Below are 17,073 nucleotides of genomic sequence, written 5' to 3'. Positions count from 1 at the left end.
CATTTTTACTGTTGCCAGAATGTGATGAAGTCTGGCTGTTCCCTGTAATGTGCATCAGGTTGGACTTAATTTCAGTCAGAATTGGCTAAATGACTAGGCCAAGGCAAGAGCTGTTAGGTTCATTTTATAGTTATAGAAACAGAAGTATAACCATTGTTAGTATTTTTTAAATATCATTTGAAATGTAAAGATTAGGAACAAATTTTGGAGTTGTTGTTGTTAGGTTTGGTCATATTAAAACTATTTCTTGCTGGTAAGGCCAGGTAGCCCTGAATTATCCTTTTCATTCCAGTTATGCTGAAGGCTGGGACCCTTGTTAGCTACTTTGACTAAGCCCAAAAAGGAGTTTGTTGGGGAGACAAGTCTTTGTAATTTTCTAGCTGTATATAGGAGACAGTGTTCTAAAGAGAGGGACCTGTAATGGGATCAGCCTCAGTCACTTCGCTTGTGTGCTTTGATGTGTTTAAAATTTGATTGGTTTTTTTCTTCTCAAGCCAACTTAAGACCTCAGAGTCTCACTTTTCATAACTTGTAACTTTTCTGAGTATTTCTAAACAAAAATTGTTAGTTCCCTAAGTACCTTGGTGACAGGTATGACTTTTTCTTAAATCGCTGAAAAAAGTGAAAGAGGTTTGAGTTCACTCTATAAAAAAGTGTTCATTTAATTCTTATTAAAATCTTCAACTCTAAATATGTTAATACAAGAGGACTTTTCTTTTTTTTCCTCTGAGAGAAAAAATATATATGTCTGTCTGATCTTCCTGGGCATTTGACCTGTTACGATTTTCTCTCCTGTCTTTTTAAAAAATTTTTTTATTATGTTTTTAATTTTAATTTCAGTATAGTTAACATACAGTGTTATGTTAGTTTCAGGTGTACATTATAGCGATTCAACAGTTCTGTACATTATTCAGTGCTTATTATGATGTGTACTCTTTAATCCCCATCATCTATTCCACCCATCCCTCCACCCACCTCCCCTTCTAGTAACCATGAATTTGTTCTCTATAGTTGAGAGTATGTTTCTTGGTTTGTCTTTCTTTGCTTGTTTTGTTTCTTAAATTCCATATATGAGGTAAATCATATGGTATGTGCCTTTCTCTGACTGACATTTCATTTAGCATTATATTCTCTAGCTCCATCCATGTTGTTGAAAATGGCCAGATTTCATTCCTTTTTTTATGACTAATATTCCATTGTATACCACATCTTCCTTATCCATTTACCTATTGATGGACATTTGAGCTGCTTCCATAATTTGGCTGTTGTAAATAATGCTGTAGTAAACATGGGGGTGCTTGTATCCCTTTGAATTAGTGTTTTTGTATTTTGGGGGTAAATAGTCAGTAGTGGAATTACTTCTTCGTAGGGTAGTTTTGTTAACTTTTTCAGGTACCTCTATACTATTTTCCACAGTGGTTGCACGAGTTTGCATTCCCACCAACAGTGCACGGGGTTTTTCTTCATCTCCTTGCCAATACTTGTTGTTTCTTGTGTTTTTTATTTTAGCCATCCTGACAGGTGTGAGATGATATCTCATTGTAGTTTTGATTTGCATTTCCCTGATGATGAGTGATGTTGAGCACCTTTTCACATATCTATTGGCCATCTGTGTGTCTTCTTTGGGGAACTGTCTAATCATGTCTTCTGCTTATTTTTGGGGGGGGGGGGCTGCTCCTTTGCTTATTTTTTAATTGGATTATTTGTCTTTTGTGTGTTCAAGTATATCAGTTTTTACATGTTTTCGATACTAACCATTTATCAGATATGTCACTTACAAATATCTTCTCCCATTCAATAGGTTACCTTTTAGTTTTGTTGTTTCCTTTGCTGTGCAGAAGCTTTTAATTTTGATACAGTCCTAATAGTTTTTTCTTTGATTTCCCTTTGCTCAGGAGACATATCAAGAAAAATGTTTCTGTGGCTGATGTCAGAGAAAGTACTGCCTGTGTTCTCTTTCAGGATTTTTATGGTTTCAGGTCTCACATTTATGTCTAATCCATTTTGAATTTATTTTTGTTTATAGTGTAAGAAAGTGGTCCAGTTTCATTCTTTTGTAACTGTCCAGTTTTCCTAACACCATTTGTTGAAGAGACTGTTTTTTTCCCAATGCATATTCTTGCCTCCTTTGTCGTAGATTAATTGAGCATATAATCGTGGGTTTATTTCTGGGATCTTGTTCCATTGATCTATGTATGTATCTATGTATCTATTTTTGTGCCAATACCGTTCTGTTTTGGTTACTACAGCTTTGAATATAACTTGAAATCTGAAATCATGATACCTCCAATTTTATTTTCATTTTTCAAGATTGCTTTGACTATTCAAAGTCTTTTGTGGTTCCATACAAGTTTTAGGATTATTTGTTCTAGTTCTATGAAAATGCTGTTGGTATTTTGATAGGGATTGCATTAAGACTGTAGATTTCTTTGTGTAGTATAGACAATTTAACAATATTTGTTCTTCCAGTGCATGGGCATGGAATGTCTTTTGATTTCTTTGTGTTGTCTTTAATTTCTTTCATCAATGTTTTATAGTTTTCAGAGTACAGGTCTTTCACCTCTTTGGTTAAGTTTATTCCTAGGTATTTTATTATTTTTGGTGCATTTGTAAACAGGATTGTTTTCTTTCTAAAAAAATTTTTTTTAATGTTTTTATTTTTGAGAGAGAGGTAGAGCACAAGTGGGGGAGGGACAGAGAGAGAGGGAGACACAGAATCTGAAGCAGGCTCTAGGCTCTGAGCTGTCAGCACAGAGCCCAATTTGGGGCTCGAACCCATGAACCATGAGATCATGACCTGAGCTGAAGTCGGACGCTTAACCGTCTGAGCTACCCAGGTGCCCCTAAACGTGATTGTTTTCTTAATTTCTCTTTCTGCTGCTTCATTATTAGTGTATGGAGATGCAACAGATTTCTGAATATTGATTTTATATCCTGTGACTTTACTGAATTCATTTATTAGTTATGGTAGGTTTTTTTGTGTGGCATCTTTAGGGTTTCCTGTGTATAGTATCATGTCGTCTGCAAATAGTAAAAGTTTTACTTCTTCCTTGTTAATTTGGATGCCTTTTATTTCTTTTTGTGGTCTGATTACTATGGCTAGGACTGTGTTGAATAAAAGCGGTGGGAATGGACATCCTTGTCTTGTTCCTGACCTTAGAGGAAAAGCTCTCAGTTTTTTCCTATTGAGTATGATGTTTGCTGTGGATTTTCATATTATGGAGGCTGAAGTGAAGGTCAGTTTTAAAGCATTGGTTTAATCGACTCAGTGTTTACCTAGCAAAAGCATGGCTCAAGAGCACCTTGGATAAATCTGTTTAATTAGTAAAGCTAAAGAGTTTTGTTTCCCCAGATTGGCATGTCTTTGATGACAAGCAAATCTGCACAAGAACCTAATTAATATATTTTTCTATGTTGATTTTCTATTTTGGCAGGAACTTGATGTCAAAATAGCAATTAAGTCATGTCGTGTAGAACTAAGTACCAAAAACAGAGAACGGTGGTGCCATGAAATCCAGATCATGAAGAAGTAAGTGTATTTGATGACTTATATTTCCCTAGTTCTGCAGCCTAGCCAGATGTCATCATAGGGAAGGAGGGTAGAAATACATTCTTCTCAGGATCTTTTTGGGAACATATTTTTTTTCTTTCTTATCAAATATATATGTTCTATTTCAAATAATAACATCACATTATGATTAAGTAGGTTTAGTTTTAAAAGTCAGCTAGATATTATCAGACTCCGTTCTCTGAGAGCAGAATCTTTTTGTTTTGAATATTGGGCAGTGTTCATCTATTATACTTTCTAGTTAAATATAATTACTACTCTCTTTATTTTTGTTGAATAGTGTATCTATTGCTTTGTACACAATTACCCCAAAACTTAGTGGCTTAAAATGACAAACATTGGGGTGCCTGGGTGGTTCAGTTAGTCATGATCTCGTGGTTCATGAGTTTGAGCCCCACATCAGGCTCTGTGCTGACAGCTCAGAGCCTGGAGCCTACTTCAGATTCTGTGTCTCCGTCTCTTTCTGCCACTCCCCTGCTTGCACTCTGTCTCTCTCTCTCTGCATCCCTCTCTCAAAAATAAGCATTAAAATTTTTTTTTAATATAAATTGAGGCACATTAAAAGTAAAAAAAAAATGACAGACATTTAGGGGTGCCTGACTGGCTCCATTGGAAGAGCATGTGACTCGTGATATTGGGGTCATGAGTTCAAGCCCCGCATTGGGTGTAGAGATTACTTAAATAAATTAAAAAAAAAAAAAAGACAAACATTTAGTGTCTCACAGTTTCTGTGGTTTAGGAATTTGTGAGTGACTTAGCTTAGTGGTTCTCAGAACATCCCTCCTGAAAAATCCCACAATGTTGACTGGAGCTGCAGTCATCCAAAGGCTTGAGTGGGGCTGGAGTATCCACTTCCAAGCTCATTTATACGGCTGTTGACTAGAGGTATCAGTTGCTCATCATATGGGCTCTGTGTAGTGAAGCTTGGATATTTTCATGACATGGCAGCTAGTTTTCCCCAAAGTGAGTGATCTGAGAGAGAGAGCAAGGTGAAAGCAGACATCTTTTATGATCTTTCCTCAGAAGTAATATCTTTTCTACAACATTCTGTTTGTTAGAAATGAGTCACCAAGTACATACAGCCTACACTCAAGGGAAGGAGAAGAATTAAGCTCTTAAAGGAAGAAGTGGGCATGTTTTAAAACCTGCACAAGTAGTGTGTTAAGTGCTTTACAAATAATCCTTCCATTTGTCACAGATACCCTGTGTGTTTAGGTATTATCCTGATTTTACAGATGAGGAGGTTGAAGCTCATAGAGTCATACAACTGGTAGCTAATGAAGTCTAGATTTGAAATAAGTACTTTCTGACTCCAGTGTCTTTTCTCAGTTCACTTAAATGGCACTCAAACTTGGCTGTCTGGCAGAATGACCAGGAAACTTTGCTAACAATATAAATTCTCAGGCTCTACACATGGAAAGTCTGTTTCCCTAGGTCCCTAGGAGCTGGTAATGTATTCCAGTTTTGAGATCCATTGCATGCTGATGATGCTGATGATGCTGATAATACCTGGGATGATATATTGTTAAGTTAAAAAAAAGGTGTTAGAAAACAGTATATAGTGAGATTTAACATTTATTTTAAAATGTGTTTATGTACAGATTGAAACTAGAAGGAAACATGCCATAATTTTAATATACCACCCCAGCGTGACATTGTAAGTGATTATGAGAGAACCAGTATGATACAGGCTTTGGAGCCATACTACCAGATTCGAATCCTTACTTGACCACCTCCTTTCTGTGTGATCCTATATCACTTAGCCAGTTTGTGCTTCAGTTTTCTCCTGTGTGATGAGACTATTAATAAATCTACCTATAGTAGGATTATTTTGATAAGTAAATGAGTTAATATATGTAAAGTGGGTAATGGCATTATTTATTATAAATAATGCCAGCCTTTCTTCCCCTCACTGCCCCCCAATTAACTACCATTTCAAATCCAATCCCTTTTCATTGGAAAAAATTTTTTAATTATAATATTTTCTCCTTCTTGTTAGGTTGAACCATGCCAACGTTGTAAAGGCCTGTGATGTACCTGAGGAGTTGAATTTTTTAATTAATGATGTTCCTCTTCTAGCAATGGAATACTGTTCTGGCGGAGATCTCCGGAAGGTAGTGTGGATGTTTTAAGATGATGAGTTAGTAAATCATGAACCTTAGCAATGTTTGAATCATATTTAATATGATAATCTAGAATAAGGTCAGTAAACTGTGGTCTGTTACCTGTACTTATGGCTGCTTTCTTACTATACCATCAGAGTTGAGCAGTTGTGACAGAGATCGTGTGGCCTGTAAAGCCTAAAGTATTTACTGAATGGCCCTTTACTGGGAACGTTTGTGTCTTTTTGTAGGTGGTGGTGTTTGCAGGATGGGACTGGATTGATGGTGTTAGACCAAAATACCAGTGTCTAAGGTGTTTATAAAGAAGTTGTTTTCAAAAACAAACAAACAAACAAACAAGTTGTTTTTTCTATTGCAAATCTTCCTTATCTCATATTAAATATGCCCTATGGCTACTTTTATGTATGTGAGGTTTTCTCCAGCCTTTTTCAGTTTCAGAGACTTTCCTCCTTTATCTTTATTTATGTAAGTCTTAACATAAAGTCCTCAGTATGGTTTTGGTAGTTTTCCCCCTCTTATATTTTCTTAATTATAACTTCTTATTTGAATATTCTATTAAAGTATAGTGATTAATGTATTGCTACTACTGACAAGCTATATTGACATTATACATTTTTAGACTTCTTTTTTTTTTTCTTCAGCTACTCAACAAACCAGAAAATTGCTGTGGGCTTAAAGAAAGCCAGATACTTTCTTTATTGAGTGATATAGGTATGTAATCAGTTTGAAAATACCATCATAATTTAATTTGGTTTATAAAAGTTTCTACATATTGAGAATTAAGGAGAATCTTTGATGTACTGCACAAAGCCTACATTTTTACAATCTATAAGAAATTAGAAAAATTTAACTGTTGTTGCTGATACTAAAACTAGGATATTTAATTTTTTGTTTTTTGCTAGGAGTCCATTTTTGACCAATAGATGTTCCAATTACAGATAAAAAAAATAGTGTGAAATGACCTTATTCAATTTTATTCTCCTTTCCTGTGTGCTTAACATAGTAATTTTATTTACCAGTGGCATTGCATCTCATGGTCATAGGTTTTCAAGTCAACTCTTAGGATGAAATTTCTTTTTAATCAGAATTACTCCTGAAAAATCCCTAAAATTATCTGCACTTAGGCCCATGGAATAAGCTCAGAAGCCAAGGATATGTTTCCCTGTATATTTTGATTTTGCCTCTTTTCCTAGGTCATGGAGACCAAGTGTAGTTGAAGAGGGTGATTTAGGTGGGAAGGAAAACTAGAGGGATTTTCTCAATTGATCAATAAGGATTTTCTCAATTCCTTGTTCCATTTTTTTTTTTAATTTTTTTTTTCCACGCTTTTATTTATTTTTGGGACAGAAGAGAGACAGAGCATGAGCGGGGGAGGGGCAGAGAGAGAGGGAGACACAGAATCGGAAACAGGCTCCAGGCTCCGAGCCATCAGCCCAGAGCCTGACGCGGGGCTCGAACTCACGGAACGCGAGATCGTGACCTGGCTGAAGTCGGACGCTTAACCGACTGCGCCACCCAGGCACCCCTCCTTGTTCCATTTTTTAATGTTCATTCTCATAAAGGAGCATATATATAATTCTGCAGTATTGTTTAATGTTCTTGGATTTTCTGCGGAGAGAATCTTAACTGCTATAATATCATTAATCATATAGTTATGATGGTCTGTGTAAATTTGAGCATCAGATGGGTGCCTGGCTGGCTCAGAGTCATGAATTTGAGCCCTATGTTGGATGTAGAGATTACTTAAATAAAAAGAAAAAAAAAAACTTCAAAAAGTTTGATTGTCAGAGCAGATCTGTACAAAATGTGAGTTTATCTATCTATTTATTTATTTATTTATTTATTTATTTATTTATTGAGAGAGAGAGAGAGAGAGAGCTTGTGAGTAGGGAAGAGGCAGACGGAGAGAGAGGGGGAGAGAGAATCTTAAGCAGGCTCCACACCCAACATGGAGCCCAAGGTGGGGCTCCATCTCTTGACTGTGAGATCATGACTTGACTGAAATCAAGAGTTGGACACTTAACCGACTGAGCCACCCAGGCTCTCTGAGATGAATTTATTTTTAATTCAGTGTTTTTGTTACCTCAAAATACATTTTAAATTTTATTTAGGGTCTGGGATCCGATATTTGCATGAAAACAAAATCATACATCGTGATCTAAAACCTGAAAACATAGTTCTTCAGGATGTTGGTGGAAAGGTAGGTGAAACCTGAAGAAATATTACATGCCATTTGAATACAGTCTCCTTGGTGTAATTAGTGTTTGAAGTTTGTGCCCTTCCACAGCATTTTATACTTTTTCTATCCCAGCCCTTACAACACTGAACTGTGGTTTCGTGTTTAGTTGTTTGTCTCCTCTGCTAACACAGGGGCTTCATTAGAGACAGAACACCTATCTTGCTCACTTCTGTTTTCTAACAGAGTATCTAGTAGAGATAATAGATAGTGAGTAAAAATAATTTGTTAATCCCTTATATAGAACATCCAGCATCCACACATACATCCTAGATTTACTTTAAGGGGGAAAAATATGTTTACTTAACTGCATTTCTTACTTAAGAAAGAATAAATTCATTCTCCTCCCCCAAAAGTCCTAAGTTCTATATTTAAGTAAAATTCAAAACCTTGATTTTTCAGATTCTTAAATGGGTCATCATGAGAAGACCCAGAAATTGTGAATTGACTTCTGGAATACTTGTATTTATCAGAATAATTTGAATAGTTTTTTTGCAGCTAGCACCCAGGTTCCATACTAATAAAGATGTAAAGCCAAGAGTCTGAACCTTGAATTGGATTGTGTGGTCTTTAGTGAATGATACGTCGTGGTCAGTTGGAGGTGATGAAATCTTACTGGTGCTTCTTCTTTTAGGAGCCTTTCGTGTATGCTTGGCAACCAACCATTTCTGCTTTCTTTGTATCTAAAGACTTCAGGATATTCTGGAAGTTAGATAGGTCTTTACTCATTCAGTGGTATGATGCTTTTTCAAGTTTGGAAGTCATCCTTACCTTTGCCTTGTGGGTTAATGGATCAAGTTTATTTTGAATATACCAAAATAAAAATTAATAGCCAGTCTATACTTAATTTTTACCATGTATCAGGCACTGTGTTAAATTCTTCTTTTTTTTATTATTTCATTGAATCCTAATAACAATTCTGGTGAAGTAAGGATTGTTAGTAATACCATTATTTGGGAAACTAAATACAATGAGAGAAGTTAAGTAACTTGATCAAGATCACATAAGTGGTGGAGCTCAGGCTTGAAATATGTTTGTCATATTCCAGAGCCCAAGCTCTTTCTCACCACCCTCTCCAGAGCCTTATAAGGACACTGTTGCCTTTCCCTTTCAAATTTCTCAGTCATTTAATACTTATTATATTGCAGATTATGCATAAAATAATTGATCTGGGATATGCCAAAGATGTTGATCAAGGAAGTCTGTGTACGTCTTTTGTGGGAACACTGCAATATCTGGTGAGACATGTATTGTTTCTTTGAATTTAAGTGTACAGGACTCATGTTCTTATTTCTGAAGGTCATGAATATAGTAGGTCAAAAATAAAGTAGCTTTTCTCTTATAGTATTGACACTTAAAGCTTTTTTTTTTTTTTTTCCTTTTTAAGGCCCCAGAGCTCTTTGAGAACAAGCCTTATACAGCTACTGTTGATTATTGGAGCTTTGGGACCATGGTGTTTGAATGTATTGCTGGATATAGGCCCTTTTTGCATCATCTGCAGCCATTTACCTGGTAAGAAATGGGAGAGAACTTTGGTGTGCTTAATGGGAATGGAAATTTTAAGTTACATGCTTTTTTTCCTTCCATCCCTCTTTATATGGTGTAATTACCTTTTAAATACATAATTGAATAAAACTACATGGCAAAAAATCTTAGAATGTTTGTGAGAATCAGGTTGTCAATGAGGTAACTTGTATTATAGGCATGAGAAGATTAAGAAGAAGGATCCAAAGTGTATATTTGCATGTGAAGAGATGACAGGAGAAGTTCGGTTTAGTAGCCATTTACCTCAACCAAATAGCCTTTGTAGGTAAGTATATTGTAGTTGAGGAAGTTCACCTCTTGGTTCTTTGGGTTATAAAGGAACAGTAGAGTTGTTGTCTGTTTCAAGTAGTATTGTGCAGTAGAACTTTCTGTGATGATGAAAGTTTTATATCCGTGATAGCCAAATGAGGCTATAGAGCACTCGAAAGGTTGTAGTGTGATAGAAGAACTTAATTTTAAATTTTATTTCATTTTAATTAACATAAGTATAAGTGCAAATAGCCACTTGTGACTAGAGGCTACCATATTGGACGGCACAGGTCTAGTGGAAACAAGAACTCCTGCTTTAAGAAGACTTTTGGGATACTGAAGTAAATGGGCTCCTTGGACAATTGAACTGGGCTCATCTAGTGAAGTTGCTAGTACTTACATATGTAGGTTTGGGGTTGTTTTTTATGGAAAAAAAAGTTTGTCATTTCATGAATTACTTGAAAGTAAGATACAAAATGGCACAGATGAGTCACGAGAAAGGACATGGGAAACCTATAAAATTACTTTTTTTAGAATACTAAAGGAAAATTGGAACATAAAGATTTTCACCCTATTTTTTGTACACTTTCTAGTTTAATAGTAGAGCCCATGGAAAACTGGCTTCAGTTGATGCTGAATTGGGATCCTCAGCAAAGAGGAGGACCTGTTGATCTCACTTTGAAGCAGCCAAGATGTTTTCTATTAATGGATCACATTCTGAATTTGAAGGTTAGTTTGAATGTGGTCTACTTCATAAGACTTGCATTGAAGTTAACAAATTTATCTGGAAATAAGCATAAATATATTTTGGTAATCTTTTCCTGATGCTTATTTGAAAAGAAAATGATATTCTTAGAGCTGATCTGCTTTTATTTCTTTAGTAAGCCTTCTCAGTTTTACTACTTTTTTTAAAAAAAATGTTTATTTATTTATTTTAGAGAGAGAAAGAGCAAGAGAACATGAGCGGGGGAGGGACAGAGAGAGAGGGAAAGAGAGAATCCCAAGCAGGCTGCGTGTTGCCAGTACAGAGCCCAACATGGAGGTCAAACTCAGGAACTGTGAGATCATGACCTGAGCTGAAATCAAGAGTCGGACGTTGAACCAACTGAACCACCCAGGCGCCCCTTCTCAGTTTTACTTCTTTTTTTTTTTTTTTTTTTTTATTTATTTTTGACAGAGACTTAGAGACAGAGCACAAGTGGGGGAGGGGCAGAGAGCGATGGAGACACAGAATCTGAAACAGTCTCCAGGCTTTGAGCTGTCAGCACAGCTGACGCAGGGCTTGAACTCCCAAACCGTGAGATCATGACCTGAGCCAAAGTCACACGCTTAACTGACTGAGCCACCCAGGGACCCCTTAGTTTTACTTCTAAGTGGTCTTTGTTGATTACTCTTAAAAAACATCTTTTGGATTTTCCCCTTCCTCGTATTGGTGCCATTGGATCTCGTTCATTTAGGTATAATGTTAGGGGATTTGGTTTGGTGAGGAAATGTCCTGTCTGGCTTTCATGCCTCTATACCTCCTCCCCATCCTACAATCCATGCAGCATGAACTTCCCATCTCATCTTCTGAAAATGCTTTTTTATTCTCCTGTCTAAGAATCCAACGTATTTCTTCTTCTTGCCTGCCAAGTCAAGTCTAAACTGATCTCCCTGGCTTTTGGAGCTTTGCTCATGCAATTCCATCCAACCAAGTGCTTGCCCCAGACCTGCTTCTCTTACCCTTTACTTCACTTGTCACTGCTCCTTGTGCCATGAAGCACATTATCCATTTTTGTGCTCTGATAGATGCTGTCCTCTGCCCAGAATGATCTCTGTCTCTGTATCTCCTCAGCTACACTGGCACATATTCGACTCTCCTTTTCTCTGATTGATCTCTGTCACATAGTTTGTCATATAATCATATTTACTATATTTTCTAATTGTTTCCCATCTTCCACTCATGTCTCTCCATATAGGTTATCTTCTTCTTTAATGCTGGGATGGTTCTTACTACTTTTATTAACACTTGCTCACCCTACTACCACTCTACCCCAGTGTTCTGTACAAAGCAGGGCATGTACCAGGTTCTCAGTAAATATTCATTGATAGGAATGAGAGGCTCTATTATGCTGTATACCCAGAAACGATTCTCATATGCAGTCTTTCCATAGCTATTTGATTGAGTAGTAGTAGATAGGGTTTCTAAAATTGGAAACATGAAGGGGCAGAATCTGTGGTGAGGGCTTGGCTGTGAGCGATCAAGGCCGTCCTGCAGGTGGAAGGAGGCTAGTTGGGCATGGGGCTAAATTTTATTTTTTGAAAAATTGAAATGAGAAATTATAATGTGTAAGGTTTTACTATAATCTTGGCATACTTTATTAAATAGGAACTTGGGGCTCTGTCGATGTCATTCTTGGCTAACACTGAAAAGTTACCTGCCTTCTTGATTTGGCTTTCTTTTATTGTGCCAAGGAGTGAATCATTCCTCAGTGTGTTAGCCCAGCAGGATTTGATAACACCTTTTAGTTCTTTGTTGCCCCTGAAAATTTTTATCTTTTATCCCAGATTTTTTCAGATTTGTCATGGTAATCAAAGCATCATTTCCACTCCGTGGAGTCTGTGAGTGAGCATCTGCTTGTTACAGAGCATAGGGCAAGAGTCCTCTTTGTATGTCTTCTGGTCTGTAGACTTCAGTTTGTAGAACCACTATTTACCTATCTGTGAATCTGGGCAAATATTTATTTATTGTATTTTATTTATAGCCCAGGTACAGTAATATCTTATTCAAAGGCTCACTATTGTGAGGTTGTACAGGATAAGGTATGTGTAGGATACTATTAATTAATTCAGAGATACTTCCTAGACATGATAATAGGACTGAATTTTGAAAGATAAGTAAGGGTTAATTGGGGTGCCTGGATGGCTCAGTCAGTTGAACACCGGCTCTTGATTTCAGCATAGGTCATGATCCTGGGGTCGTGGGATCAAGCCCCACATTGGGCTCCATGCTGGGCATGGAGCCTGCTTGAGATTCTCTCTCTCACCCTCTGCCCCTTACCCACCTTGTGCATTCTCTCTCAAAAGAAAAAAAAAAAGATAAGTAAAAGGAGAATTAACAGGGGGAAAGATAGGCAGGGGAATACCATGAACACAGAAGCATGTACTGCAAAAATAGTTTGCTATTGTAGAACATTTTCTAAGGTGTTACATTGTTCAAAGAAGGAATGATGTGTGTTTGGTTTGCACTTAAAAAAAGAAAAGAAATCAAAACAGTTACTGGAATACTTCTTTCTTTTAAAAAATTCAGAGAGTCTGATTGCATGGTTTTCTAACTATATATTATGAAAATTTCTAAATATATAGGAAAGTTGAAAAAAATATACCAAACTTGCCACTGAAGGTAATGGTAAAACAGAAGTATTTAATTATTCCTTCTTTGCCTCCTCTTTTATGCCCCTAAGTGTAACTATACCCTAAGTGTCTCTCTCTCCTAATTTTTTTCTTTTTCCATATTACTTTTTCTTCCTTTTCTTTAGTAATTTCTTTAGTTGTATAACTTTAACTATAAACTGAATATGGATCACTTCCAAATTTATTTCCTCAGTTGTGACTTTTCTGTAGTGTTTAATCACTGCTGTATAACTATCCTTGGTGGTCCCACGGGCACTCAAGACTTAATTTATTAAAAACTGAACACATTTGCTCCATTAAATCTCCTATAGCTTTTCCTATGCCTCTTGTACTATCACCTTTTTAGTTGCCTAGGTGGGGTGGCTTGTCTGACTGTTCCTTCTCTTCCAATTACATATCCAATTATTTTGTCAGATTTATCCTTTGGATGTTTTAACAATTCTGAGCTTGTCAGATTCTCAATTTAGAAAGCCTTCCATAGTTCCTCTTTGCTTATTGAATAAAGTCCAAACCCTTACATTGATGTTGAAAATCTGCCTTGGTCTCCTTGTAGCCTTATCTCCTATTATAAGGGGCATCATTTTAGGTACGTTTGAACTGGGTTGTTTATATTCTTTGGTTATGGTCATCTCTTTCTACCCCTCTGCCTACCTTGTTTTCTACCTAGAAGAACCTTTCTTCTTTCAATCTTTTCTTGTTCTAATTTTCTATCCTTTCCAAAGTATAGCTCATAATTGCCTCCTTTAGAAAGCATCCCTTTCCTCACACCAAGCAAACTCCTTTGGAATCTGTACAATACTTTACATTATTTTGGTACATATAGCATTTGACTTGTATTTTAGTTTTCTTAGTGTTTCTTAATATCTTCTATTTGGCCATTATCCTGTGGAGTCAATGTAAGGCACTGGAGAAACATACGTATTAACTTTGTATGGCTTATCTAAGGATAGCAGAAGGAAGAGAATTTAAAATCATGTTGTCTTCAAAAGACTTCTCAGGGCTCTGGTTTCTCTCTTTGCCTAAATGGAAATTAGAAGATCTAATCAACAGGATGTCATGTGAAAACACTTAACTCTGTGGTCGGCATCTATTAGGGACTTCATAAATGGGAGTATTTCCTTCCAGATCTATAATCGGTTTCTGAGAATAAATAAATATTGCCTTTCTAAATTAGGGCTTTTATTTCTAGATTCTGTACATGCCTATAGTTTCTAAGCTTTATTCTTTGGAACTAACATCTGTTACAGAAAAGTAAACTCTACTCTTCATTTTTCAGAATGTTATTTTGTAATTATTGAAGGAGATCTCACTTTGGAAAATGATTAAGCCTTGTTTAGTGCAAAGATAATACCTTTTGCTCATATTCCCTTTAGTATCTAGCACTGAATCTTTTATGTAGTAAATGATCAATAATCATTGTTTTTCTTATTTATACAGATAGTACACATCCTAAATATGACTTCTGCAAAGATAATTTCTTTTCTGTTACCACCTGATGAAAGTCTTCACTCACTGCAGTCTCGTATTGAGCGCGAAACTGGAATAAGTACTGGTTCTCAAGAGCTTCTTTCGGAGACGGGAATTTCTCTGGATCCTCGGAAACCAGCCTCTCAATGCGTTCTAGATGGAGTTGTAAGAGAATTCTAATATACCTAGAAGTATAAGAAGTCTGTTAGCATAGAGGGATTGAATGCCCTGCATTTTTCTGATGCATACTTGGAATCCCCCTGGGGGAGGTGATGGTACACACCTTATAATTCTTACTTTAGTTTTATCCTGCTCATTACTCTTATTGCTTTGCAAGGTGAACAAGATGTGTTTTGAACTTTGTATGACTTTCTCTTTGGTGCCAGTTCTCTCCCCCCCTCTTTTTTCCCTCTTTTGTACTTGAAGCCTAGAACCTTGAAATTAGACCAGCAGTCTCATAGATCCTGCCAGAGGATAGATGGATGGTAAAATATTGTGCTCGTGACTCTTTTATTGTTTTTTGTCGTTGTACTTTATTGAGGCAAATTCTGTATTTCATGTAATTTACCCATTTCATGTGTACATTTTTTTTTTTTTAGTAAATGTACGTAATTGTGCAGCCATTACTATAAATCAGCTTCAAAACATTTACGTCCCAATGATATTCTTCATGTCCACTAACTCTTAATCTCCATTCTGTTCACATCAGGCAACTGCTAATTTACTTTCTATCTCTGTAATTTGCCTTTTCTGAACATTTCATATAAACGAAATCATACAGTCTGTAGTCTCTTGTGTCTGACTTCTTTCACTTAGCATCATGTTTTGGACGTTCATCCATGTCCTAGCATGTATCAGAACTTCATTCCTTTTGATTACTGACTAGTATTCATTGTGTGGATATATGTTGTTAGACTTTACTTTTGTACTTTTGGGTCTGGTGATTCTTTTTCATCTTAGCCCATACTACAGTCATTTTTCTTAAATAGTAGTCTAGATCTTAAATTTGTAAAAGGTATGCTAGTAAACATTGACCTTAATCATTTGCATTTCACATTAGGAAATGTGATGTTTAAGTACTTAGAGAACCTAGGATTTTCAAGGATTTTTTTTTAATTGTTTCTTTTTCAGAGAGGCTGTGATAGCTATATGGTATATTTGTTTGATAAAAGTAAGACTGTATATGAAGGACCATTTGCTTCCAGAAGTTTATCTGACTGTGTAAATTACATTGGTAAGTATGTATAGCCCATTTACTGAGTGAGGTTTAAACATGAAATAATATTATTTTGACTCAATATGGTTAGTAGAAGTGGTCTTTTGGTGTTTCTGTTCTGTACTTCATACTTCAGGGTTTTTTTTTTTTTTTTAATTTTTTTTTTTTTCAACGTTTATTTATTTTTGGGACAGAGAGAGACAGAGCATGAACGGGGGAGGGGCAGAGAGAGAGGGAGACACAGAATCGGTAACAGGCTCCAGGCTCTGAGCCATCAGCCCAGAGCCCGACGCGGGGCTCGAATTCACGGACCGCAAGATCGTGACCTGGCTGAAGTCGGACGCTTAACCGACTGCGCCACCCAGGTGCCCCCATACTTCAGGTTTTTAAGTGTGGTTAAAAATGAATTTATATAGTTTGGAAGGTGAAATGGTAGATGTCAAATCACTCTAAAACCCTCATTTGGAAGAAGACTTACTTTCTGTGGGTTAGGGCTGTCACAGAAGGATGAATCTCCACTATTAATTAAGCCTACTTTCTAGTTGCTTCTTCATTATTTAAACATATTCAAATATTTCATTTTATTGTATGAATACTGCTTAATGTTCAAATGTTTTCATTTATCCTGTAAGAATTACTCTTTTCTTTGGAAGAAGTGATCAATTTCTGTATACCCAAAACTAAAATCAAGCACAGTATTGTAAAATCAAGAACACAACTGGCATGGGGCTAAAATTCTGTAATCTTTCATCTGTGTTACCTTTTTGTAGCTTTTTGTAAAAACTATTTACTATTTATAGATAGTAAATCTAAATTTACATTACAGATAGTGAATCTGTAAATTTAGATTTACAGATAGTACAGAGTTCTTATGTTATTCACCTTCCCAACACATATAGTTTCCTCATTTGTTAACATATTGTATGGTACATTTGTTACAAGTAAAGAACCAACCAATTCTTAATTAAGGCCATACTTTATTCCTATTTCCTTAGTTTTGATGTGGCGTCCTTTTTCTGTTCCAGGATCTGATCCAGGGTACCATATTACATTTAGTTGGCTCCTCTGGGCTGTGACAGTTTCTCAGACTTTTCCTTGTTTTATTTATTTATTTACTTAGTTAGTTAGTTATTAGCACTTCCTTTCTGGCAGCAAGAGATGTTCCAGGTCCATCTTGTATGTTTCTTGCCCCAGTCCTAGGATCAGCCATTTCTCTAAGGACCCCTGGTTCCTTTAATCGGAGAAGAGTATTAGAAACCAAGATTTGGACACTAGG

At 36.3% G+C, this 17,073-nt stretch overlaps 1 protein-coding gene across 4 annotated transcripts in view; it reads left to right on the top strand.

Annotated features, from left to right (window-relative positions):
* Window positions 1–17,073, top strand: part of CHUK (component of inhibitor of nuclear factor kappa B kinase complex) — a 41,898-nt gene that overhangs the window by 3,877 nt on the left and 20,948 nt on the right. For 3 of the 4 annotated variants that reach the window (XR_007145309.1, XM_047825100.1, XM_047825099.1), the window contains exons 2-11: window positions 3,435–3,529; window positions 5,568–5,682; window positions 6,333–6,402; window positions 7,803–7,891; window positions 9,076–9,165; window positions 9,315–9,439; window positions 9,630–9,737; window positions 10,315–10,450; window positions 14,552–14,746; window positions 15,713–15,815. Coding sequence is in view for 3 of the 4 variants with exons in the window: in XM_047825100.1 (XP_047681056.1) it covers window positions 3,435–3,529; window positions 5,568–5,682; window positions 6,333–6,402; window positions 7,803–7,891; window positions 9,076–9,165; window positions 9,315–9,439; window positions 9,630–9,737; window positions 10,315–10,450; window positions 14,552–14,746; window positions 15,713–15,815 (1,126 nt within the window). In the remaining variant the exon portion in view is untranslated. The remainder of the gene's footprint in view (window positions 1–3,434; window positions 3,530–5,567; window positions 5,683–6,332; window positions 6,403–7,802; window positions 7,892–9,075; window positions 9,166–9,314; window positions 9,440–9,629; window positions 9,738–10,314; window positions 10,451–14,551; window positions 14,747–15,712; window positions 15,816–17,073) is intronic. The other variant, XM_047825101.1, reaches the window with a different exon arrangement.

Source organism: Prionailurus viverrinus, chromosome D2, assembly GCF_022837055.1.
Source record: "Prionailurus viverrinus isolate Anna chromosome D2, UM_Priviv_1.0, whole genome shotgun sequence".
In the NCBI taxonomy this organism is placed as follows: domain Eukaryota; kingdom Metazoa; phylum Chordata; class Mammalia; order Carnivora; family Felidae; genus Prionailurus; species Prionailurus viverrinus.
The sequence above is the reverse complement of the archived record's forward strand: the minus strand, read 5'-3'. Positions and strand labels throughout refer to the sequence as shown.